General features: G+C 44.6%; 1 protein-coding gene across 2 annotated transcripts in view; it reads right to left on the bottom strand.

Moving 5' to 3' along the window:
• Positions 1 to 1488: 1488 nt before the first annotated feature.
• PIAS1 (protein inhibitor of activated STAT 1) overlaps positions 1489 to 26110 on the bottom strand; it is a 143444-nt gene continuing 118822 nt past the window's right edge. For both annotated transcript variants that reach the window (XM_062206208.1, XM_062206207.1), the window contains exons 8-14: positions 23094 to 23167; positions 16581 to 16741; positions 14494 to 14624; positions 13732 to 13912; positions 9817 to 9959; positions 8591 to 8628; positions 1489 to 5288 (exon numbers count right to left, since the gene is read on the bottom strand). In XM_062206208.1, the coding sequence (XP_062062192.1) occupies positions 4995 to 5288; positions 8591 to 8628; positions 9817 to 9959; positions 13732 to 13912; positions 14494 to 14624; positions 16581 to 16741; positions 23094 to 23167 (1022 nt within the window). In that variant the 3' untranslated portion in view covers positions 1489 to 4994. The remainder of the gene's footprint in view (positions 5289 to 8590; positions 8629 to 9816; positions 9960 to 13731; positions 13913 to 14493; positions 14625 to 16580; positions 16742 to 23093; positions 23168 to 26110) is intronic.

The raw sequence follows: 26110 nt of genomic DNA, 5'->3' as shown, positions 1-26110 counted from the left end.
TTGTGGTTTGGTCTCCCGGTGCCCGAAAGGCTGCAGCATTAGAAAAACACCCGGAGGGGCCCTCGTGTCCAGTGGGAGGGTACACAAGCCCCAAGTGCCTCACCCAGGGCTTAGCCCTGTGGCGCACCTGCAGCCCTGACAAAGGAATGGGTTGTTTTCCCAAGAGTGCGCTTGCCGAAGGCGAAACCTCCCAGGAGCTGCAGGGTTCCTGGGGGGTGGCAGTGAGCGGCAGGCAACAAATGCCCCAGACGCCAATGAGGTGCTGTTGCGACCAAGTGACTGGCAGCCTGGGTCCCGCGGTGCCGGGGCAGATCCAGGTTTTGTGGGGTGTTAGGCTTCTTTAAGAAAGAAAACAGGAGCCCGCACTGTGGTGCGGCGGGTGAAGCTGCCAGCTAGGACATGAGCATTCTATTCTGTATGGTGGTCTGAGCTGCGGCTGCCCCATCTCCAACCCAACTAACGTGCCTGGGGCACTGCCACCCACCTGGGAGGCCAGGACGCAGTGCCAGGCTCCTGGCTTCAACTTGGCCCGGCCCTGGCTGTTGCAGCCATTTGGGGAGTGAACCAGCAGATGGAAGTGCTTGTGTGCTCCATCTCTTGGGTAACTCTGCCTTTCAAATACACATTTAAAAAAAAAAAATACAAAAACAGAAGCAGAATGTCTGGGGCTGTTCCCATGACCCTGTAGGAGGCCAGAGCAAGCTGAGGAGCCCTGGTGCTTACACGGGCAGTGCACCTGCTGCTGGGTAGAGACCTAGGCCTTCCAGGGAGAATGGCTGTACTTTCAGACAAAGCTCAAGGGTCCGAGACCCTCTGTTTCAACACCAGGAAGCAAATCCCACGCAGCCCATCTACAATACCAGGGAGCAGACAGGAGCCAGACACTGATGGTTTAGCTGGGATAGGAAACGGAAGCTCTGGGCTCTATGAATAAACCAGAGCCTTTCCCTGGGAGCTTTTTTGTCTACATTTACCACCGACTGGTCCCAGCAAGGCTTGAACGCAAGCTTCACGAACCCCATGTGCCTAATGAGCCCAAACCGCAGCGCACCACAAACACGCCGCTGCACCTGCTCGGCCCTCCTGCCAGGCGCCCGGTGCCTGGGAGGTAGGAGCCTGCAAGGGTTCGGATTTTGGCCCCTTCCACTGCAGTTGTCCAGGTCTCGTGCTCTCTCCAGTGCAATGTCCAGGGGTTCACCGGGCACCTGGTGTCATTTGCAACAAGGGCCCTGGAACTGCAGCCACTGGACAGATGTAGAGCTGCACAGACGCTGTGGTCCACCAGGCAGCCCGATTCCGAGAAGAGGGGAGCGAGGGCCGCGCGTGAACTCCCCTGCGCCATGCCGCGAGAGCCGGGCCCGGGCCACGCTCTGCAATCCTGTGGGCAGCGGCGTTGCGGGTTCCATGGCACTGGCATCTCTCTCGCAGGGGCCCCGCCCCTCACCTACCCAGTGCGTTACTCTTACAGAAGACAAATTAACTGAAGGCTTTTCTTTTATTACATCTAAAGAGCTCTACATAAACAGGTAACATTCAATAGGTAAACAATTTCTTTCCAATGCATGTAATAAATATTTTCACTTGGTACTTTTATACAAACTGACATTGGTCTACTATACATGTTTTAAAAGCCGTTTTACTGGTTTGGCATGCGGTATGGAAATTCTAAGAGAGAAAGTTTAAGGCAATGAATCACAGATTGAAGTTCATGGAATTTATGGTAGCTTTATATCTGTTTATATACATTTTCCCCTTTGTTAATTAAACCATTATCAGCAGCACTCTCTGGGCCACCAGCTAGTCTCCCTCCTGCTCTCTGAAACCTAAGCTTTGTGTTCAACTAAAAACCAGAATCCAACATGTATTAATAAAACAAACATTCTTACTAAAATAATTTCAAATGTGCTTTAAAGAGTCCTGAAGATCTTTGAGAGTTTTATGGACTTAAAATTCAAATTGTCCTAAAAGTAATGTTCTTTCCGCATTTTAAAATGTACACAGCTGGGATCCATTTTCTCATTCAGATTTCAGACACTTGGCTCAAAGGAAAATATGCCAGGAAATCACATTTTTCTGAAGCTTAAGTGAATCTTAAGTCAGTAATGATACAGAGTTGTGATAATGTCTAAATGACAGGAAAAAAATTCCATGCTCCAAATACTCAGTCACCACGTGTGGCGTGGTTTCGGTGCAGACTGTTTTTAATAGATGTGTCCAATAATGCCCACAAAGTAAAGAAAAGCCACTTCAACGCTGCTAGCCCAACAGCGGTCTCATCAAAGACGTGTGCACAGCGTCCGATACACACGCGTGCAGACAGACAGCACTGTACGGAGACACAGACACGCGCACACCCCTCGCGGGCGGCCAGAGCGAGGGGGTGGCACAGGTGCCCCCACTCTTCTGGCACTCACTGTCACCATCGGGGCGGGCTGGGGAGCGAGGGAGAGCTGAGCGAGGAAGAGAGGAAGGGGCGAGGGGCTCTCACTGAAGACACAGAGACAGAGCAGGCCAGACTGGGTGCTGCTGGTGACAGCCCAGGCCAGGGCCCTGACTCCCGGGGAGCAGGACACTAGGGAGCGAGTGACCGCCACGACCCAGCGCAACACTGTGGAAAGTCACCGACGGAAGGAAACAAACTCCTCACAGAGTGGAATGAACTAAAAAGTCAGACACGGAACGAGATCAGGACGAACGCCACTGGACACTGACTTCTCCCTGTCACCTGTCTTCCCTAGGGCGGCGCAATGCAGGCCACTGAGGGACACAGCCCTCCGTCTTCCACAACAAACACCATGGGGCTGAAGAAAGCAGAGGGTGGGTCTCCGAGTGAATCACTCAAAGAGCTCCTAACTCAGCATCCTATACGAAGCTACTGATCAGAATTCTGAGACCACCACCGACAGAAAGGAAAAATGAGCAAAGAAAATTATTCAGGATTTTACCTGAGGGAGCTGAATTACCAGAAGTCTGTCTCCTATTGCAATGTAAAATCCGAAACTGAAACCCCAATACAAATTCAGACACAAAAATGTAATATTAGAAATTAGCTTCGATCAATATGGTAATGAGAGTTTAGTGTGGACTCACTGTAACACCAGATTCATTTAAAAACTATCTCCTGTGTTAACTGACAACCAATCTGCTTTTCCAAAGTTACAAGTTGTTTCCTGACTACAGCCAGCCGTTTCTGTGTGGAGTCCACACGCCCAGGGGAAGACTATGTAACTCACTTGTTACTCACACACGCCTGTTTATAAATACATATATACACACACACACATATACATAGCAACACCAACTGTTTTTTTCAAAATTCAAGTCAACAATTTAGTAGCAGAGATGCTGTAAAAACATGTTCTTTTTAGACGCCACACAGTCATGAGAACCATCACTTCTGTCACACAACTGAAGATACAGCCAGCTTGAACGCCACCTGGGTTAAAACATGTCACTTTGTCACCAATGCAAGATCCAACAGGACCAGTGGACACGCAAAGGTGGTCCTTCATCAGCTCCGAGAACGTTACCAGTTGGGACTGGCCATCACCACACCCCTTCTGTGACTTTTTGTTACCTACCCCTGCACTGTCCATCAGCTCAGACAGTGTCCACACCTGAGAACAGAATGTTTTCTCTGACGAGGCTTCCGGAGCACAGGTGACACCGCCTCTCCTCCTCCCCGTCCGGAGAGCAGTTTTCAACATTTACACGTCCCATGAGTAAGAGCAGATCAGACTAACCCATGCATTTTAAAAATTTTTTTCTCTTTCCCGTTCATGGTTGTCATGAGAAGGTGAAGAAAACATGACCACGGCAGACAGGCTAAGAGAGTAAGAACACTCAGAGCCAGAGTGGAAACGAAGTGGACCAAGTCCACGTTGAATTTCACTGCTCATCACTGCTCACATTCCTACAGATGGACGTGCGGCACTGCGTTTTCCAAAGAGAACGCCCCTTCAGGACAACGGCCTTCTCTCTCCTCCTGAGGCGGCATCACCTTACCTCCGTCCGCTGCACTGGACACCCAGCAGGGCTTCCTAAGCACTTTTCCCCCCTCCTTTGGCATGAGCGATCTTCCGTGAAAACTTGCTACCCCGTGGCCAAACACGCAGGTAGTCACAGGCTGGGTGTAGACACGCAACGCTGGCGATCCGGGCCGAGAATCAAGGACTAGACGGGTGCGCATTACTCCAGGTCTGCCAAGCCCTTTCCTCCATCAGCCCTAAGGCACATTCCCAGGGGACATGGGGCCAGTGGGAGAACACGTGACGGAGAGAACATGCAACTGGGGTGGTTGAGAAAAGGGCTCACGTGTGAGTTCAAGACCCTCAAAGCAGTTTGAAAGAAGCAGGCAACGGATGTGTGAACTGAATGCAAACTTGGGAGGAGAGGGAACAGCAACGACAGAAAAACACCCACACAGACGCACGCACGCACGCACGAGCTATGTCCTGGAAATGCAGGAATGCAATGGGACAGAGGAAACTGATAACTTAAGGCTGGATAGAATATGCACACACACACGCAGACAGAGCCCAAGTCTGTCGTATTTAGAAAAAGGAAACCAAACCATCCCCCCAACCCCTCCCCACAACAAAGCCCACAATTTAAAACTTCATACATGCAATTCCTTTTCTGTTATTGCAAATAAAATAATGCCATTGAAGTAAAATAAAACCAAAACCAGAGGACAACTGATGAAAAATCTTCAGAATCCAGGAAAAAATGAACTGAAGGTGGTTTGTGGGTGCTTGATTTTTCTTTTTTCTTTTCTTTCTTTTTTTTTTTATAAGTGTTTTATCAGACAGGCAGTCTTAGATTTATATACAAAAGTAAAACTGAAAATATAGTTTTGTTCTCTGTACATTTCTTTTAATTTTTTCCCTAAAAAAAGGAAAAAAACACGCTTGTGTACTTTTCTAAACAGAATAAGGTAAAACAGCACAAAGTTCTCTTCTTTCTGCCGAGTTCACTGACTCTGGGCCGGGGGCTCAGTCCAAGGAGATTATGTCTGGGATGATGCCGAAGATGGACGCCGTGTCCGTGCCACTCCTGCTGGCCACCGGGTGGCTGTGGCTCTCCCGCAAGCTGTTGGAGGACACGAGGCTGCTGTTACTGCCACTGCTGCTCCCGTTGGTGGTCGGCAACGAGGTGCTGCCTCCTGCACTCAGCTGATCGAGAAACATCTGCGAGGAGGTATACGGGAAAAACCGCGAGGAGTGCAGGAGGTCCTGATCGTCCGAGACGGCGGCGGCGGCGGCGGCCAGCAGCGAGGTGTTGTAATGCTGGGGGGGAGGCAAGGGCCGAGACACGTTAATGCTAACGACACGACCAGCCAACCCCTTCTCTGCAGAGTGCACTCCTACTGTTACTGTGTCCTGAGGATTGGCGGTTTCCGAAACGTGTGCAAAACCCAATGGCCTTGTGTAATGACTAACTCACTGTCTCTGAGACACATCTTTCTATCTGGAACTGGAAAATAGTAATTTTTTGTTTTAAATTGTAAGGCAAGCAATTCTCAAAATTCTACTTGCCAAAGAAGAATATGGCCAGAAGCAGCAGCACAGTCCACCCACTTTCTCCTAAGGAGTTCCAGTCACACGGCGCTTAATGATGGGGCCACGTCGGGGCACCGCAGCAGCAGGCAATGCCCTCGTTACGGGGACCTTGTGGCGCGCTCACCCAGAGCTGGGCGGCCCCGCCTGCCACCCACCTACACCACACAGCGTGGCCTGCGGCTCCCCTAACACGGCTTCTCCTCCTGTGACTTGTCTACTTTAAAAACACTTTCAGTCTTAAAACTTTTTGACTATTTAGTAACACTTCGCTTAAAATACATACTATACAACTATATAAAGTTTTTTCCTCAATCTTTATTCTATAAGCATTTTTTGGACTAAATTTTCAGAAAATATTTTTACTAAAAACGAAGACAAACACATGAGCGCAGGCTACCCCGGGTGAGGCTCTCGCCTGTCGCTGTCTTCCACCCCCGCCTCCGTCCCATCGGGAGGCCAGCGGGCCACAGCACACTCGCGCCGCTGTCTCCGCGGTCTGGCCTGCTGAGGGAGCCCCACCCGAGGGCCGCTCTCTCAGGAGTCTATCCAGGCGGTCTGCTGTCGGGCTGTCGCTCACCACAGGCTTGCTCACAAGCAGGCGGCACCCGTGAGCATCCTTGTTCAGTCGTGGAGCACGTCCGGCTTGGGGCCCATGCTCCACGCTTCTTAGGGAGCACGCTGGGCTGTGCGGGCCTTCTGCTGAACTTCACCGCGGACCTCCGGCAGCGCTCTCTCCTCTCGCACCATCCTTTCCTCTGGCCCCTCTGCACCTCCGCACGTCCATCCCAGGTCCAGCACCTTCTCCTTACTGGATTCCTCAGGAAGCAGCTCCAGCAGCCCCTTGGGTCGTCCTCACTAGCCCGGCTCCGCCCCAGCCTGGATTGCCACCTCCGCATCGTTGACACATCTTCTGAAGTCACGGATGGCTCTCTTGCAGATGCCAGCCATGTACTCCTGGCTGACGCCACGGCAGGCCCACACAAGGTCCGGGGAGTCCTTCCAGGACTGTACCCGTGTCTACACAGCTGTGGTAGCCTGGGCAAAGATCTCCCTTGCGTAGAGGGCCTTATGAATCTTCACCCACTGGCTGGATCCGAGTCTGGAGGAAGAAACTGTCCTTTCATCCCGGAACCAACGGCACCACAGAAAAGGGCGCTGGGAGCCTTACCGACAGTTACCAAAACCCTGAAGGCGTGTCGCCCTCCATACCGTACTTGTCCAGTGCACTGGCAAAGCAATTCAGGAGGGCATCTCGGAAGAGGGGCGGGGCCATCCATGACTTCCTATTGCTCCTGCAGTGCGTGCAGTGTGGCTTACTGACAGGCTTGAAGGCCCCGGCATTCGCACCCTGCCAGATCACGCTAGGTTTCACTGCCTGTAAGCCAGACTGTTACCCTAGCCGCGAAACCTGGCACTGGCCTGGCCTCCTCGTGGACCACGTCCTTGCGGGCATCTGTTTCCAGGACAGGGAGGCATCATCCACAGTGAGGATCAGCTCCGGCAAGGAACACCCCTCCGCAGTCAGCCGATTCCATTCCCAACAGCTCTTTCTTCGGCTGCCGTCGCATCAGCACGTGTGGATCCACTGTTCACCTTCACGTGACGTGATGAATGAGGCTTCTCGGGTGTGCACGTCACCCACAGCTGGCAGTGAGCTCAGCATCGAAGCCGAGTCTGCCCTTCCAACCTTGCAAACTTCCGTTCTGATCAGAGCTTTGGCTATGATCACCATGGTGCCAAGAGGGATGAGCTTGTGTCTGGTCACCAACCCAGGGCAGCACAAGCTCCCCCACGCTTGGTGTGGGCCCCTCTGGCCGTCTCACTGGTCCTGCTGCCTCCTACAGCTTCCTTTCCTCTGCGTCTGTCCATCAAGCCAGGAGCTACCGCACCATGGGACAGGCCTGACTGCTGAGCGACACCGTCATCCATTTTCTTTCTTTTTTTTTAAAGATTTATTTGAAAGGCAAGGTCACAGAGAGCGAAAGGGAGAGACAAAGAGATCTTCCAGCCTCCGGTTCACTTCCCGAGATGGCCGCAACAGCTGGGGCTGGGCTAGGTAGAAGCCAGGAGCCAGGAGCTTTATCTGGGTCTCCCATGTGAGTGGCAGGGGCCTCAGCACTTGGGCCAGCTTCCACTGCTTTCCCAGGCCCATTAGCAGGGAGCTGGATTGGAAGTGGAGCAGCCAGGACTCGAACTGATGCCCATATGGGATGCTGGTAACACATGTGGCGGCTTTACCAGTTACACCACAGAGCCAGCCCCGTCACTGATTTTCAACTTTCGTTAATCACCTTATGTTTTGTTTCTGGGTCAATCAGTGTGGCTTCTTACTGGGCAGTGTCAGCGAGGGGCTTTCTACATTTAGGGGCCTCAGTGAACAAAAGAAATCAGATTAAATCAAGCACGCGCTAGAAGGGCGCAATCAGTAGACATGAGAGAGAGGGCTGCTGCCCATGCAGCGTGGCACACTTCTGAAACTCTGCTGATCAGCGGTAGGGCTGGCAGGAGCTGGTCAGAAGTTAACAATGTGGTGTGGTGTAATAGACATAAGCCAGTGAGATGCTTTGATCACTATCAAGCGTTATGTAGCGTGCGTAACTGTGCATGCTGTGCTCGCCTGTGACTGGCAACGCCAGGTCTGCTTATCCCCACATCCACGCACGCACAGGAAGGCAGTGTGCTGACGTGACGCCGACTGTGATGTCTCTGGGCTACAGCAAGTCCTCCTCTTGTGAGCCCTCAGCACGGGCATGGTCTACGCCGCGCGGCGTGTGACTGCGCTGCTAGGAACTGTCTCTCCATCCGGCTGACTGCGGCTGCTCTGCCAGACAGTACCACGAGCCCACAGGTGGACGCAGGCTCTGCTGAGGCCAGGGCTCTCTTCTCCACTCCCAGACCTAACTATAACAGGCACGGGTCACTCTGAATTTTCCAGAGAAATGTATTCTGCCTCCTGGCTAAAATATTAGACTTTTAAATATTTTGAATGTACAAGTAAAATAATGGTAACTTTTTTTCATGTAACATACCTGATTGTCTCCTGATAAGAAAGGGAAGAAATCTAATCCTATGGGAGAGAAAAATTATTTTAGTTTTGGAAAAGCAAAATCAAAAAAACAAAGTAAAACCCCCTTCCAAATGCCCAATACTTGGAAGACAAATATAAACCCTGAGTGTCCTGCGCCTCTCCCACCTCTGGATGCTGAGGGCGCCGGCACGAGCAGTGATGCCTCTGTCTGCACAGCTGGGGTCTGGCTGCCGGCCGCGCTCCGGCCCGCTCTCCTCCACTCCTCTCATTCCCCCTCACAGGCGCCTCGTGAGGCATCTGATCATTTCTGGCCTCATTTTGCAGAGGAGAAAGTTTGAAGTTCCAAGCCACAGCCCAGATTTTCCTTTTCTTCCTCAGAGTTGCTCACTGCCACCATCTGTACCAGACTGTAACTCAGAATCTCTGCGGCGGCAGGAGCCCTCCTGGGCCCATTCTCGACTGTGATGTGGTGCGGAGCAAAGTAAACAACGTGACCGAGATGCCTCGGGAGGACAGCTAAACCCAGGGCAAAGCGCACCAGCACATGGAGACCACGGGGCCCACGCGCTGCCTGCTCCTCGTTACAGCTGAAGCGCTGACTTAGCACCGCGATCCTTAGGAACGACAGTATGTTTCAAACGTTAAGACAAAAGCTACGAAAGTAATCTAACCAACAGTTAAGGGCAAATGGAACTTCTGGACTGTGGACTTGGAAGAATGGCAGAGGAAAATTTTCACTGTTTTGTATTGAATTCACTACAGTGAGCATATATAGCTTTTAAAAACTGATCCATAAAAACTGTACATATTCATGGGGTATAATATGGGCTTTCTGTAGCAACAAAGAAAAATATTCCTGCATGCTTTGATTAATTTACAAATTACTAAACCACAAAGATATGAGAACAATACTTTCCAATAATGCAAATGATTATTATGAACTCCAAATACATTATACAAATGAGTGACAGTTCTCACTGCTTTTAATTCACTAGAGCAAAAGAGAAAATTTGCAAGTCTCTCAATTCAGCATTACCTAGAAGCTAATACAGCAGTTACCCACAAAGACTGGGACAGATTCGTGACCATGTTCTCTTATTTCTCTCACTCCCTTGGGGCCTGCTCTCCCAATCTTCCAGTTCTTGCTCAGGCGCACCCACAAGAGGAGCACACGGATCAGAGGAATGTTTGATGCCGTGTGACAACTTGGAAGCCACAGCGACTCACCTTGCAGGTCATAAGGCATGGGTGTCATGTGGAAAGGATGCCTGTAGTCTTGGATGAGGGACGTGTTGATGTAGCTTGTGTCTACAGCAGGAAGGCTGGGGGTGCGAGATACTGGAGATGCTTGATGTGGAAGACTTAAAATGCTGTAAGAAGGAAATGTTTGCATAATTTTCATGAGTTAGTTGAAACAGGTTGCATTTCACTATGAGCCCTAGCTTTTGTGCTGGATATCAAAGCAAAAAATGGGCAAAGTGATATACAATTTACACAATCCACAATGATGAGGAAATAATTTGCACACTTAATATAGCATTTTGTGGTGACTACAGAGAGAAACTGCAATGGTATCCAGCATCCATACGCACAAATTACACACAGTCTTTGAGACACCGTCATCTACACTTTGAGAAGGTAGGGAAAGGCATGTCTAAGCCACTTCAGTAGGATACGTGTGAAAAGCACCTACGTGAGTTTCCTGAGGACCAAAACCGGATGGCATCTGTGTCGGTACACCCGACGCCCAGCACCTCTGTCAGCACACTGTTGGCATAAAAGCCTTGTAGAACTGAAACAAGAGGTGCTCCCAGTGGAAAGGTGGAGAGTTTTTGTTTGTTTTTTAAAGATTTATTTTATTTATTTGAAACACAGAGTTAGAGAGAGAGAGAGGCCTTCCATCCAATGGTTCACTCTCCAGAAGGCCACAACGGCCGGAGCTGTGCCGATCCGAAGCCAGGAGCCAGGAGCTTCTTCCGGGTCTCCCATGCGGGTGCAGGGGCCCAAGGACTTGGGCCATCTTCCACTGCTTTCCCAGGCCACAGCAGAGAGCTGGATCGGAAGAGGAGCAGCCAGGACTAGAACCGGCGTCCATATGGGATGCCGGCGCTTCAGGCGAGGGCTTTAACCCACTGTGCCACAGTGCTGGCCCCAAGTGGAGAGTTTTTAAAGGAAGAAGAGCATAATCAGAACATGAAAAAAAGGAAAAAAAAAAAGGAAAAGAATGAAATGTCTACATTAGCTGAGTACTCAGATCTTGCTTCTCTTTATCAAAACATAAGGAAAAGGGAAGAAGGAAGGAAGGAAAGAGAAAAGAATGAATGTGACTAGTTTGGAGAAGAAAATGAAAGAAGTGTAACCATCCTGGGCAGAAACAGGGTTGTAGGTTATCCCAGTCACACAAGAAGCTCACAGGCATTACATTGTAGAAAACCAAGAAGCAGCAAGGGTCAAAGAGGTTGTCTTTTGTTTTGAATGCTTCATATGAAGTTTTTTGGGTGTGGTGAGGCAATTTCAAAGGCACAGAATATTTCAAAAGATGCCCAGGTTGGGTTTCTGGGAACAGAGTTCTAGTTATGACCATCTACCTACCACGTTTTCATGAATGGGGTATGAAATGTACAACACACTCTCATCTTCCTTGTGGAAGTGTCTCATCTAATTGAAAATTAATTAAATCTCTTACATCTACAAAAACTACCATGTTCCATTAGTCATGTCCTCTGACAGTGCCCAGGGGACTACAGGAGAGAAGAAAGCATTGGAGAGGCTCATCTTGGGGAACATCTCAGTACACTGAACGGTACGGTACGGTACACTTCTGGACAAATGGACACTCAGTGGAACTCTGGCCAGGTGGTTTTACAGTTAGTGATGTCTGCCTCTTCCTGGCCCCTGGCTGGCTGCTGTACTTGCAATTTTGTGATAATGTTTTGAGATGTTTTCCACCTTTATTCTGCACAATAACACACACATTACGCTGGGCTTAGGTCTCTAGCTACTGGCAAATCATGCTGTAAAATGGCTACTACTGTGGTGCATTCTCCTTCTAAAGATCTTGTAAATTGTCAGGTTTCTTGTTTTATCTGAAAATAAAAAAAGGACTGACATCTGCAAATACTGTATCTGGGTTCAATCAGTCACTGGGAAACTCGGGAAGTAGTTAATACATCTAATGTAATTTTTTCAAACAGTAACACACAGAGCTATTTTTATAGACATAGTAAAATAAATATCTAAAGAAGAAATATTAGATTCCTAAACACTCAAAAGTTTCCTTGAAGGAAAAAACATCTAGCCACATGGGAAAACTATAGCATAGTTTATGTGTATTATATGTATGTACACACACACACACACAGGACTATTATCACTATTCTAAAGAACCAACATACATAATGATGCATATTAACTCAAAAGTATTCACATACCTAGAAGTTTAAGAAATATCTTTTAATGTTGCCAATTATGGTCTTAAAAACTCACAACACAGCTGTCCCTCAGTATCTATATCAAAATCTGTGGATGTTCACAATGGCCTACTATCTGCATAAAACCCACAAGTCCTTCTGGGTACTGTGAGGCAGCCCTGGATGACTTACAATACTCACACGAAGTGCATGCTTTGTAACCGGCTGTGATACTGCATTGCTTAGGGAATAATGGCAAGAAAAATTTTTTAAAGTGTACAGGTGTTCAGTACTGGTGTGATTTTTTTTTTTTTTTTTTTTTTTTTTATATTTTCAGTCCGCAGGAGATGTGGAAACATCAGATATGGATGGCTGACTATGTATTTGGTCAGACTATGGTCTGATACTTATAAAAAAGCTTGGAATTCGCATTCTATAGATATTTATTCTAAGCATGCTGGCTTTAAGTAAACTGACCTTTGCTCCCCCTCAGTTTCTCAGGTCAGTACAACAGCAAGGTCAGGTTTGCTGCGTAAGGGCTGTCAAGGTGGGATTCCCTCAGAGAAACTGTTCATAAACCAGTTTAAATATTTACTTTGTTTAGAATAATGGTACTGTTTTTAAATGTCTTCATTTCTGTCTGCATACTCAAATAAACAACTCCTGAATGCAATAACCCATGTAACACTTGCTTTAAATATTTTTTGATCTCATCATGCCTATCAGACCTGAAACAATTTGGTTTCAAGCACAGAAACGTCTACTCTTGGCCTGGTATCAACGCTCCCCCTTGAACCTTGAAATCCATAAAAACACCATTTATGGACTTCCCTCTCTCCCTCACATCCCTTCCTAACAGGTTACTGTTTGTTAGAAGATTTCTTAAATAGCTCCTATTCAGTTTCAAAGGGCTATGTGATTCTCTTGAGATGCACCCAGAAAGGGGCACATCTATTTGTAGGTTTCCCATTAGCAGGCGACAGCTATGCCACACCACACACAAAATCTCCCTGCTGAGCATCCCCAATGTGTTTCCGGGACAAACAGTCAGCTTCAGAGTGCAGGCAGAGTTTGCTGCTGCTTCTGTCATCTCCGTGGTGTTCAGCTCTGTATTCACTCATTACACTACCATGCACGTTTAGCACAGGTTGTTTTACACAAAGTAGATTAACAGTGCTTCCTGAGCTAAACAGAAGTCCCCAAGGTACACTATCATTGATATGTGACTAAGAGGAAATACGGGAAACAAGTCTGCGTCCTGCAGCCGAAGTCATCTCTGACCTCCTTCGCTGCCAGATCACAAACACCCTGAGGCCCAGGTCCACATCACCTAGGCTTCCTCTGCTTTCCACTTAGCTCACCCAACCGGTCAACCTTCCAGGGCAAACCTTCCAGTGAACAAGTGTTCTAGATCTGATGGACAGAAGCAGGGTCACCTGGGAACACAGCAGGAATACACACTGTCCCGGCCCTCCTCCTGGCACGGGGGAGCAACCACGTATTTTGATGAGCTCTCGGTAAGTCGGATCTACACTAAAGTCTGAGAACTGCTTTTGATAGTACACTATATCCAAGCGCCCTTCCAGTGCATCAACTGATCACACACAAGGAAAATTCAACCTATTCTTTGATTGCTAAATTGCCAACCAAGCACAAATCATTTAATTCGGCAGCTCTTTAATTACTACTTACTAAGTTACCTTTCACACTGAATTCTGACCTCAGCACTTACCCTTTAGTATTTAGTGGTGACGTGGGGGACAGGGAAGGGCAGGTCCTCTTGGCAGATGGCTCTTCCTCCTCCTCATCAGATGAGCTGTCAATGGTCAGATCAATCACCTCGACTTTCTTGTTTTTGTTTGAGGACGAGTGGTGGGAAGTCACCTGATGCTCCAACGTGGAGCTCAGGCATCCTGTGTGGGAATGTTTAGAAAACAAGGCACAGAATATCCATGACATGCCAGCTTTTCACAGAGTGGAAACCCAACTGAGTTTAACAAAACTGTTTTGAAAGACAGTTGTGAGTTTGGGTAAACAATCAAAATAACTATCAGAATAAAAGTCATTTGAGAACAGACTGTATATTATATATATTTTTCTGTACAGTACCTGACATACTTAAGAAATATAAAATCACATAAAAATGGTGATATTTTTAAAAACCTCATGGCCTCCTTCCAGCAAATACATACTAAAAGCCAATGAGGAAAAAAAAAAATGCAAAAGAACCATTCATTACTCTGTCCCAAGTCTGTTAAAAATGACTTACTAGGTTACTTTGAAATCTTTTATCAGAAAATTTTAAAACCTGGCAAAGAAGGGAATTTAGAAGTAGTTCTACTACTTCTAAGCACTTAATGAAGAGCTTAGTAAGAATCACTGGAAATCTCCATAAACTACTCATTTTTTTAGAAAACTATGAATTCTGATATTGAAAACCAGGGCTTGCAGAAGCAGGGAGGCTGCCCCACCCTCGTGAAACATGACTACTCACCATCAACTCCGTTGTAAGAGGCAGGAACTTCCTGTACTTCCTTTTTGGATCTCATGGGTGCCCAAGAGCCATCCTCCTTAAATTGTATTTCATCACAGTCTGTACAGTATTTTAGGATTTCCATAAATAAGCTACAAAAAAAAATATTGTCCTTGGAATATCCCAATTTAAATGAAGACAAATTAGAAATATTACTGTTCAAGAAACATTCAGACTGTCTAGGTTTTGTACAAGTATAAACAGGGAAAGAGAAAGCAGTTGTTCTCAAAAACCACTGCTAAATAGGAAAACTGTTACTCAAACTATGGATGAAAAAATTACATTTTTAAAGATTTTAATAACATGCAAAAATGTTTACAGAAAGCGAGAAAAGGCCAAGAAAACACAATGATGATTCCAAAATAAAACTGTGTTTGGGTAGTAGGAAAAGAGCAGTTACAGTGCTGACTTTAAGGATTATTTTTCTTTTACTTTTCAAAAATTCCAAAGTGCCTGCACTAAGCAACTCTTCTCTGATAAACTGCCTCCCTGACAAAGCATCATGCAGACATCTTCAAACAGAGATATGTACAAAGAGAGCAGAACATCACGGTCAAATTCCTAGGTTATAAAGTGAAATGAAACAAAAGAATAAATATCCTGAACAACAACCAATCCCAATTATGTGAAAACAAAACCTAGAAAATTATACACCAAAAAGAGCTCCTTCCTGTGTTGTCCAATGTGTCTTAAAAAGAATGTTTGTACAGCTTTCATTACAAGAAAGGGGGAACCTCTAGGCTACGTAGCATGCAGAGTCGGTGAGCCGCCACTACCCAGTTCATCTGCAAGCGCTCACCGTCATCTCTGAAGAGGTAAGCAGATACACCCTGGGTCACAGGGTTTGTATCTACACCCAAGCTCTAGGTTACACTTGTGCCCACACATACATTCCATTTCTGTTGTTACCATTTCAGAATCCTGTGCTTCTCAAATGTAAGTTGCTTTAAGTGTTTTGCAGGAGAGTGCAGGAAATCTTCTTTTTCATATTTTTGCTCAGTGACAAAAAAAAAAAAAAGAAAGAAAACAGGAAAGAAAGAGAGGGAAAAAAAGGCTACAGAATAATAGGGGCAAATCTCAAAGAACATCCCAAGACGTCTAATAAGAACATAGTATTGCCGGCGCCGTGGCTCAACAGGCTAATCCTCCGCCTTGCGGCGCCGGCACACCGGGTTCTAGTCCCGGTCGGGGCACCGATCCTGTCCCGGTTGCCCCTCTTCCAGGCCAGCTCTCTGCTGTGGCCAGGGAGTGCAGTGGAGGATAGCCCAAGTGTTTGGGCTCTGCACCCCATGGGAGACCAGGATAAGCACCTGGTTCCTGCCATCGGATCAGCACGGTGCGCCGGCCGCAGCGCGCTACCGCGGCGGCCATTGGAGGGTGAACCAACGGCAAAAAGGAAGACCTTTCTCTCTGTCTGTCTCTCTCTCACTGTCCACTCTGCCTGTCCAAAAAAAAAAAAAAAAAAAAAAAGAACATAGTATTAACAACGAATATGTAATTATTATAATGCTTTAGGTTATAAAAAAAAAAAAAAAAAAAGGAAAGAAGAACAAAGAGGAAATGGATAAACAAAGGAGGCTGCTATCCAGTGTGCTGATGAGTTGTAGGAACCCTACTGTGGGAGAAGAGGCCAAAACTGAAGCTTGATCCAATCTCCAGAAACAGGCTAACTTCCACTAAAAACTCTACTTTTTTGATGAGCTAGAGTTAAGCTGAGTTTCGCAATTCTTTCATGCTTTCTCCAAATGGTTAGCATATTTGGGGACAGGTGGACTCATGTTAGGAAATATGCATACCCTGCTTATAACCACTGGTGCTTTAAAAATGGGAAAACATTAGGAGGCACACACAGTAAAGCATGCATTTTCAAACAAGGGGACATCACACTAAAAAGGAAAATCTTCACACTACTACTTAATTACTATGAAAATACTGACTTCAAGAGCCATGAAAATCTTACAAATGTGTGAGAAAACACTATCTGTAGAATTTTTATTCCAAACTCAAAGGATAACAGACCCAGGTATGAGGAAGAGAAGTTGACATACCCATCTATAATAAGGTGTTCATACGGAGCCTTCTTATCACACACAGGACAAACCCAGGTTGGTTTTTTCTCATTCATCTGAATATACAGAGTTGCATCAAAGCACTGCAGATGGGAGCAGGTAAGGGCCCGGCACGGAATCGTCAGCCGCATCTTACCGAGCTTTCAAAGAGAAGGAGAGAGCAGACATTACGCCTAACTGTTGTCTGAAAGGTAAGCTCTGCTAAAAAGCTCCTGAAACACAATACGTATGAGTTCTCACTTACAGCATTCTATATTTACTTTTCATCAATGTGAAAGAACATTAAATACATTTTCTGTGAAACATTTACAGGTTAAAAAAGTACAGGATTTCTTTGGATGTCAAACACATGAGGAGAGAATGCCAACCGTAAAGGTTATTTACTCCACAGCCTACGGATCAGCTTGTGGTGGGTGGGGCAATGAACCCCTTGAAATCACATGCGCAACCAGGTTTAAGCACTTTTCTGAAGAGGACTTTCACCAGATCCTCAAAGCAGTTCCTGATTCCACAAAAGGGGAGCACTATTTAACTGGGGATTCGAGACAAGAATGTTTTAGTGAATACTGCAGAGATACAATATTCACTATCAGTTTTATCTCTGAATGAAAGTAGCTCACAGGACCAAACGATCCATATCAATCAACCCTCATGAAGCTTCACATAATTGCTAGGTGGCGGCTCTAAGGAGGAAGGCAGGGGTGTGCTCTCCCTAATTCACCCCACCGGCACCACCACCACAAGACAAGGCAGCACCTGGCCCTGGCCCTCTACCATGGCCAGCATGCCAGGACACTTCTCCCCCTGCTACCAATGTTGCTTCAGCTGACACAGGCTGAGTTGATCCCATGAATGAGGAAATCTGCTCCATCTGGTCTTTGAGCTACTAAGGTTTGGCCTGAAGCAGAGAGAACGCCCAGAGATCTGCACAGGGAGCTCTCCCGTCACAACTTCCGTCCCTGAGGTCACCTAGGACCATCGTGGGGACCCCAAAGCCCACACAGCCAATGCAGTACATTTACCTACTTTCAATAACCACGTTATTTCCTGAATACCAGGAAAAGATTTCCCACATATCTCTACACTCAAAAAACAGAAATGCTCGAAAAGGGTATGAGTTCAATGAGGAAAAGATTCTTGGCTTAGAGAATTTCAGGGAAATGTGCAATTTCCTAGTCTACCAAGGAAATTAACTGTCAGCTGGAGCCCAAAATTATTGTTCTGGTACCAATGATTTACTGTGCCTCTAGGAAAGGCACTTAACCTTTCTGGGCCTCTTTTTCTATCTCTAAGCACCACTGCTTCCTCCTTACTGCGACCGTATGTAGTGATAAGGAATGAAAAAGGGATTCTGGACGTTATATACCTTTCCTAAGGGAGACACAGTGCTTCCTACTATCAGAAGTACAGACAGCAGCGCCTCAGAGTTTTGGTCAGCTCCCTTCCCTGTACTTCCAACACTACCCCATGCGCACAGTTCCATTACCCATTTATCTCTGTGCTTCCTCTCACTGAAGTTAAGTGGGAGTCATCTCCTGGTCCTCAGCGCAGGGAGATGTGCCTGCTACACTCTGGGATGATGGTCCTGTGCACCATGGGCACTTCCAAGAGGGTCACTCATGGTGGTGCACATGGCAAGCACACGGCCAGCAAGCCCGGAAAATGAGTTCTGGAGATAAGAGTTCTTCGCTCTGAATTCTTGCCCCAATTACTTACAGTGTGAATCCTGAATGTTATTTTATTTAATCATTTGTAAGGGGATAAGAAGAGCATCTATCCCACAGAATAAGATTATTACACAGTGCATAGTGCACAATAAGTTTTCACTAAATATCAACTTTCTTAATTAAAGTACAGAAATATATTTACTTTAGAGCATTTTGTATGCTAGGAGGTCCACTCAAACTGCAGCTCCACCATTTTTCTATACTGTGCTCACACCTAACAGCTTCGATTCCATTTTTACAATTTGACTTACATGAATACTTGATAAAAAGGCCAAACAACAAACTAGTTCCTGGAACAGAAAAGTCATGCCCTATTCACATCCAGAAACATTTTCCAGATGACACTGTTTGGTGGTACCAAAATAAATGTTTGTAAATGTTCTATATGTTTATAAGTCAGATCTTAGCGTACTTGTGAAGTACAAATTCCTACCAAGTAGGTATTTTTGCTTCTGCCTTACCACTAAGTAGAGAAACAGTGGGCTAAAAACCATAGACAAATACAGTTCTGGTAATTTAGAAAGACAATGGATGGGATGAGAAAACATAAAGATTGTTTCAGAATCCATGCCAGAGCTCACAGGATTTATACACTGAACAGCAGCTGTTCTCCAAAGCCTTCATCTCACAGAACTCCATCTCTATAATCCCCCAACTGTCAGATCTCTTAGGCAAGAGAACAACTCTTAAGCCTTTATGATCAGCTACACTGACAAGGTGACCTACAGTTTTTAAGCAACAAGAATGGTGCAGGGAAGACATTTATAGATGGGCATAGGAAAGCAGAACTTCACTTTCAAATGCACTGTGTATGGGCTGTCACACAAATGATGTGCTTTGAACAATCACAAAATAGCTGTTACGTGATAATCCTCATATTCCTGTTTTTAAACAATCACTAACACGTGCTTTCAAGAATCATAAAATAACTGTTACGTGATTATTTTTACACAATCACTAAGATCTAAATATATACCCGACAAATGCACACTGATTTTCTCTAACCTGGACAGAGGCTAAGCTTTGAACAGCTTCTTCCTGTTATTACAAGTTACCTTCTTCTCTTCTTAGGAGGTGATGGATATTGGCATCACTTGCCAATGAACACTTTGGAAACAACTCATAAAGCTGTTTCCTAAAGCCCTTAACCTTGCTACCAGTAACTGATGTTGCTGTAAGAATATTCAAGTTTTAAGTTTAAACCAGCTTATACCAAAAGGACACCAAAACAGCAATAAAATATGTACTTTTTTTCCTTGTATGGAGAGGAAGAAGTGTGACTTTTTCATAATAAATTTTGTAAGTAGATTTCCATTTTATCAACTCAAATTATTTGTATTTGAGTTACCGGTCTGAACGGTATCTCAACATGGGTTCTCAAATATTCTTCCAGCTCTATTTTTAATAAGTCACAACTAAAAAATTTCCAAAGAACAAAAACCTCTTTAATTGTTTTAGTTGCCTTTAGCTAAATGGTACATGAACAACAGAAACCAACTTAATTTGAGCTCTGCAGATCACAAGGGCAATTCAAATGCACAAGGGAACACCATATTTATGTATTTCAAAGGGAACAAATCTCTTATGATTTAATAAATATGGTAGTTAGATGTGCAATCATTACTAAATTTTATTTTTTTGGCAAAAATATACCTAAAATATATGGCCTTACTGTTTCAGAATAACTGTAAAAGGATTCTCCATTTAGCCAAATAGACCTATGAATATATTATGATTATTGATAATATAGTTTTTTCCTATAATCTGAAATTTTTAAATGTCAATTTAAAATGTACTGTGAACTGTTGGAATTAAAGAGGGAAGAGTAGGGGAGAGGCATAAAAAATTTTTAGAGCTGACCCACTAAATTAAGAGGTGCAAGGAACAAAATGTGATTAACATTTTTCTAATAACAAAGAAAAGAGTGCCTCTACTGTAAAAATCAAAACTGGTTCCATAAATTAAAACTTCAAAGACTTATACTGGAGTCTTACACGCATAAATGTTTAATATAAATGTTATAAATATCACATATATTAGAATAACTGTAAAGTCTGTTGAAGTGAGAATGCAGAACAAGCCTTTTCTCCCAGACTTAACTTAAAATGGAACCTTACGCATTTTCTTTTTGTTTTATATAGATTTATTTATTTATCTGAAAGCAGAGTTACACAGAGAGGAAAAAAGACAGAGCCTCCATCCACTGGCTCACTCACCAGATGTCTGCAACGGCTGGGGCTGGGCCAGGCCAAAGCCGGGAGGCAGGAGGCAGAAGCTGGGAGCCAGGAGCTTCTTCCGGGTCTCTCATGTGGGTAGCAGTGATCCAAGTACTTGGGCCATTCTCTGTTGCTTTCCCAAGTGCATTAGCACGGAGCTGGGTCAGAAGTGGAGCACATGGGACTTGAACTGGTGCCCATATGGGACGCCGGCACTGCAGGCTGTGGCTTAACCCAGTGCACCAGTGTCAGTCCCATATTTTCTAAATTTATCAAACTTTCATAGTTGATCTTACAATGAAATGGGAGAGTAAGGAACCATGTAGGGGAAAGCAGATAAGCCAGAATTTGAGGCAAAGAGGGGAAGATTAAGTATGTATCTTTTTATTAAAAAAAATTGTTTAGGGGCTGGTGTTGTGGCATTAACAGATAAAACTGCCACCTTTTAGACCAGCATCCCATATGGGAAGCAGTTCCTGTCTCAGCTGCTTCACTTCCAATCCAGCTCCCTGCTAATGTGCCTGGGAAAGCAGCAGAAGATGGCCCAAGTAGTTGGGGCCCTGGACCCACATGGAAGACCCGGAGGAAGCTCCTGGTCCTGGCTTTGGCCTGGCCCAGCTCCAGCCATTGCAGACATCTGGGGAATGAGGCAATGGATGGAGGATCTCTGTTTCTCTCTTTCTCTGTGTATCTTTGTCTTTCAAATAAATATGTAAATCTTAGAGAAAATTTTTTTTCTGCCTTCTTCTCATCCTTTACTTCCCTAGTCTGATGCATTTTTCTAAATGTTAAAAATTTAAAAAAAAAAGTTTCAGTTCCCTTTAGAACAGACTGTTAGAACATTTATCTGGTATTTAATTAAGAATTTTTTAATAGTATAAAAAGCTGGAGTAAAAATATTCTCTGTAAGAAAAAATATTGTCTCTAAAGAGGAATAAAATATAAGTTATAGGAAGATTAGAAGGGTAAATACAAAATGATAGGATCTGGTGGTTTTCATTTAATTCATTATATTTCTTTCTGTAACTCACAAAAGTTTTATAATTAGCAAGATTTCCCTGGGCAAATTCCAAAATTTTTAAAAATGGTTTTATTTTTGAAGAGCTACTTAAAGTACAACAATATAAACGAACTTCGGAGTTAATGGCTGTTTCACATATGTCTTTTTTTTTTTTTTTTTTAATTTTTTTTTGACAGGCAGAGTGGACAGTAAGAGAGAGAGACAGAGAGAAAGGTCTTCCTTTGCCGTTGGTTTACCCTCCAGTGGCTGCGGCGGCCAGCGCGCTGCGGCCGGCGCACTGCGCTGATCCGAAGGTAAGAGCCAGGTGCTTCTCCTGGTCTCCCATGGGGTGCAGGGCCCAAGCACTTGGGCCATCCTCCACTGCACTCCTGGGCCACAGCAGAGAGCTGGCCTGGAAGAGGGGCAACCGGGACTAGAACCCGGCGTGCTGGTGCTGCAAGGCGGAGGATTAGCCTGTTGAGCCACATTGCCGGCCCACATTGTCTTTAAGTTTTTATAAATCACAAAAGACAGATGAGGGACAAATAACATACTTTTGGTCTTTTGTTGCTGTTGTTGACAAATGCCACTTACTTTTTATTGAAGTTCTTTGTACCTTTAAAAATTCAGTACCAACACTGTCACCCTAGACTAGCAGGATTTCAGTTCCAGAACTAAACAATCGAGGCAAAGCAGGCAACAGTGAGTCCTCTCATTCTGCATACCTCCTTCCCTATTTAGTTAGGCTCCATTTGACTATTCACCTACCATCGCCAATACCGGTGGCTCTAACATCAAATTAATTACAAAATAAACCGTCAAGAAGCTATTTTTGGAAGACTTTCCTGCTACAGGTTTAATAATTTCATTGTCATGAGACCATATATTCACTTCGTAAAAATTATTGATTTTGAACACAACTTCCAACTTAAAGTACTTGGGCCCTGCACCCCATGGGAGATCAGGATAACACCTGGCTCCTGCCTTCGGATCAGCGCGGTGCGCCGGCCGCAGCGCGCCTACCGTGGCGGCCATTGGAGGGTGAACCAACGGCAAAAAGGAAGACCTTTCTCTCTGTCTCTCTCTCACTGTCCACTCTGCCTATCAAAAAAAAAAAAAAAATACTTGTAGGTTATTTTTATATACATTAACAAATTATTATTTAAGATGAGAACAGTTTCTAAGCGGTAGGTTCTTACAGTCATTTTTGGTAAAATGGTTAAACTGGATGTGTGAGTAAATACGGCTAGTTCTTTATTCAGAAGGGCACTCTCTGTACAGTGACCTTTCATAAATACACTGAGACAATACACACTCTTTATTCTGAGATTTTGTACTTGAGTCTGAGACAGTCATTAACTACAGGCAATATTTAGATATGTCTTACTAAGGGTTCAGAATTCTTAAAATGTTTAAATTCCATCCATGCCTAGATGCCTTCCATTTTCATAAACTCTAAAAACACAGGCATATTTTACACATAAACAGAATTTCTCAAATACTAGAAATATTCAACAAAAAGAGAAAGCAAGCATTAGTTAACACTTACTGGACATAGTAGAGAAACCCTTAGGCTGGTTGTGGCTATTTCACTGTCTGGATCTGCAGTCAATTTCTCTTTTACTAAAATTCATTGAATAAAAAACAAACAAATAGAACAACTTTATTAAAGACTCATTACTGATGCAACATTAAAAAACAAGGAACTTAAAAATAAAAAACTTAAGAAGAACTAAAAACAATCTGCTCAATTTTTTCTCCATCAGTTGAATGGTATGATAAAAACAATTACATGGCAAATAATTTCTATAATAAGCAAAGGAAGGAGAACAGTTGAATACCTATAGAGTGACTAGATTTATTAAATTTTCCATTCCACACTCATGGAACAAAAATTTACATTGCAGTAACATAAAGGAAATTTCTATACCAGATTATCAACTGATGGCTCTTTCTCTTTCATAACTCTTTTAAATTACAACTAGTATTATTTGGATTCTCCTATTTCAAAGGAAATTAATAGTACCCATAAAAGCAACATAAATTTTTGGAAGCTCTAGATAGTAAAATATTTATTACAAAACATATTAATTATTTGAATATCAAATAATGAAAAGAAAAATGCCCAGCTGCTTTTATACCACATTGTTCGAGTTCTGCCCTTCCTTATCCATGCACTAGCTGTGCTGCCTTGGGCAAGCCAAGCCTCCTCTTTCAGCTCAGAGGAACCAGAGCCCGCACTAGCTAATCTTGAATTCTTTTTGGCTCAAACTTTCCATGTTCTTCAGAGAGGAATCAGTAGTCATTTTGCTTTTCATGGCTGTTCTCCATTTAACAGAAAAGGCTCCTCATATTTCTCATTTGTCAACCTGAGGCATCTGTTACCTCCTAAACCTCAGTCAGCAATAACAAGCATCATAGGCAAGAAACAAAATGTTTAAATATAACATTCTAATAATCTTGGCAATGACCCTGCAGTAATTTTAAAGTTTCTAAGCCATAAGTGGAGTGGCTGGGTGTGTAACTGATCGTGGGATTTTTCAGAGCAGTGGCAAACAACTGTGACCAGATAGACAAAGAAAACAGAGGGGAAAGAACTCAGATAAGCAAGAAGTTTAGGGCAGATGAATTTTTTGAAATGGCCTCTATCAATGTGTTTGCATAAATTAGTGGATCTTGATCAAGACTACATCAAAACTACTTATAGAGCTTTCTAATCTGTTAATTGTCCACTGAGTCAGAATGGCAAGAGGGACACCAACAGGTAGTTAAAAAAACTTCAGGTGTGTGGCCGGCACCGCGGCTCACTTGGCTAATCCTCTGCCTGTGGCACCGGCAGCCTGGGGTTCTAGTCCTGGTTGGGGTGCCGGATTCTGTCCCGGTCTCTCCTCTTCCAGCCCAGCTCTCTGCTGTGGCCTGGGAAGGCAGTGGAGGATGGCCCAAGTGCTTGGGCCCTGAACCCACATGGGAGACCAGGAGGAGGCACCTGGCTCCTGGCTTCAGATCGTAGCAGCCATTTGGGGGGTGAACCAACGGAAGGATGACCTTTCTTTCTCTCTCTCACTGTCTAACTCTGCCTGTCAAAAACAAACAAACAAACAAACAAAAACCAAAAAACCCTCAGATGCAATCAAGATGCCAGGCTAGAGAGTTATTTTGCTACCTGGAAATTCCCAATCTTCTGTCTTCATGCATTTCATAGGCTAAGTCTCACATACAAAATGGAATAAAACCCTTGGTTCCTGATTCAGAAATACAGTTACTATGTATACATTATGAAAAAAGTATGCCTGTCATTATGTAACCAATCTCAGCCCTTTCTTATAAAGATACTTTTAAAGCACAGCACCTTATTAAAGGCGACGAATAACTGCCATAAAATATGTAGATATTATTCTACTGTGTTCACTACCTGTGATGGCTGATTTTGGGTGTCCACTTGACTGGATTACGGGATATTTGGATATCTGGCAAAGCATTATTTCTGAGTGTGTTTCCAGAGACTGGGTACCCACATGGGAAAGATCTGACCTCAACATGTCATCCACTTAATTGGCTCAGAGGCCCGGAAGAACAAAAAGGCTAAGGAAAAGCAAATGCACGTTTCTCCTGGAGCTAGAACACCCTTCTCTTGCCCTTGGACATCAGAACTCATGGTTGCATGGCCTCTGGGGTCTGGCACTTGTACCAGTGGGCCGCAGGTTCTCAGGCTTTCAGTCTTCCACCAAGAATTTGGCTTCCTCCTCGCTTCAACCCTGCCTAGCTCTGGCAGTTACAGCCATTTGGAGAATAAACCAACAGATGGAAGAATCAATCTCTCTCTCTCTCTCTCTCTCTCTCTCTCTCTCTCTCTCTCTCTCTCCCTCTCCCACTCCCTCTCTCTGCAACTCCGCCTTTCAAATAAATAAATCCTAAAAAAAAAAAAAAAAAAAAAAAAAAAGTTTGGCTTCCCTGGTTCTGAGGCCTTCACACTTAGACTGGGGCACACTAACAAGTCCCTTGTCCAACTTCCAGATGGCACACCTCCATAACTGCACTAGTCAATTCCCTCTGGTGTCTCTAAATATCCTATTGTTCTGTTTCTTTCTAGAGAACTCACTGTAGGTGACTTCAGCAACTACCTGCTCCCCGCCCCCTATCCTTCCTAGACACATCAATGGGGACCTGGAAATCTGCACATCCAAACTTCCACTTAAATGCAGCAATGCCATGGATCCTAATATCAGCCTCGTATCCAACAAACCCCGCAGTGTGTAGTACTTAGAAAGGAACATATAAGAGCACAGGACCGAGGGCCAGCCTGGATTAGAATTCAGCCTTCATTGAGTTTCGGAATCTTTCTATGCCCCAGTTTCATCATCCAGTAGATGGGAATAATTATAATCTCACAACGCTGCTTTAAGGATTGAATAAATTAATACATGTACAATGCTTTAAAAACAAACGAACACTGTACTCAATAGTTATTAGCTATTGTTAAAGTAAAATGTGATTGCACGTTCACTTTCTCTCAGAGGTGAAATTTTTCTGAAAACATTTCAGAATGTCAATTTCTATTAAAAAAAA

Source organism: Lepus europaeus, chromosome 11 (genome assembly GCF_033115175.1).
Source record: "Lepus europaeus isolate LE1 chromosome 11, mLepTim1.pri, whole genome shotgun sequence".
Classification (NCBI taxonomy): domain Eukaryota; kingdom Metazoa; phylum Chordata; class Mammalia; order Lagomorpha; family Leporidae; genus Lepus; species Lepus europaeus.
Note: the sequence above shows the minus strand (reverse complement) of the source record. Positions and strands in the feature narration are given on the sequence as shown.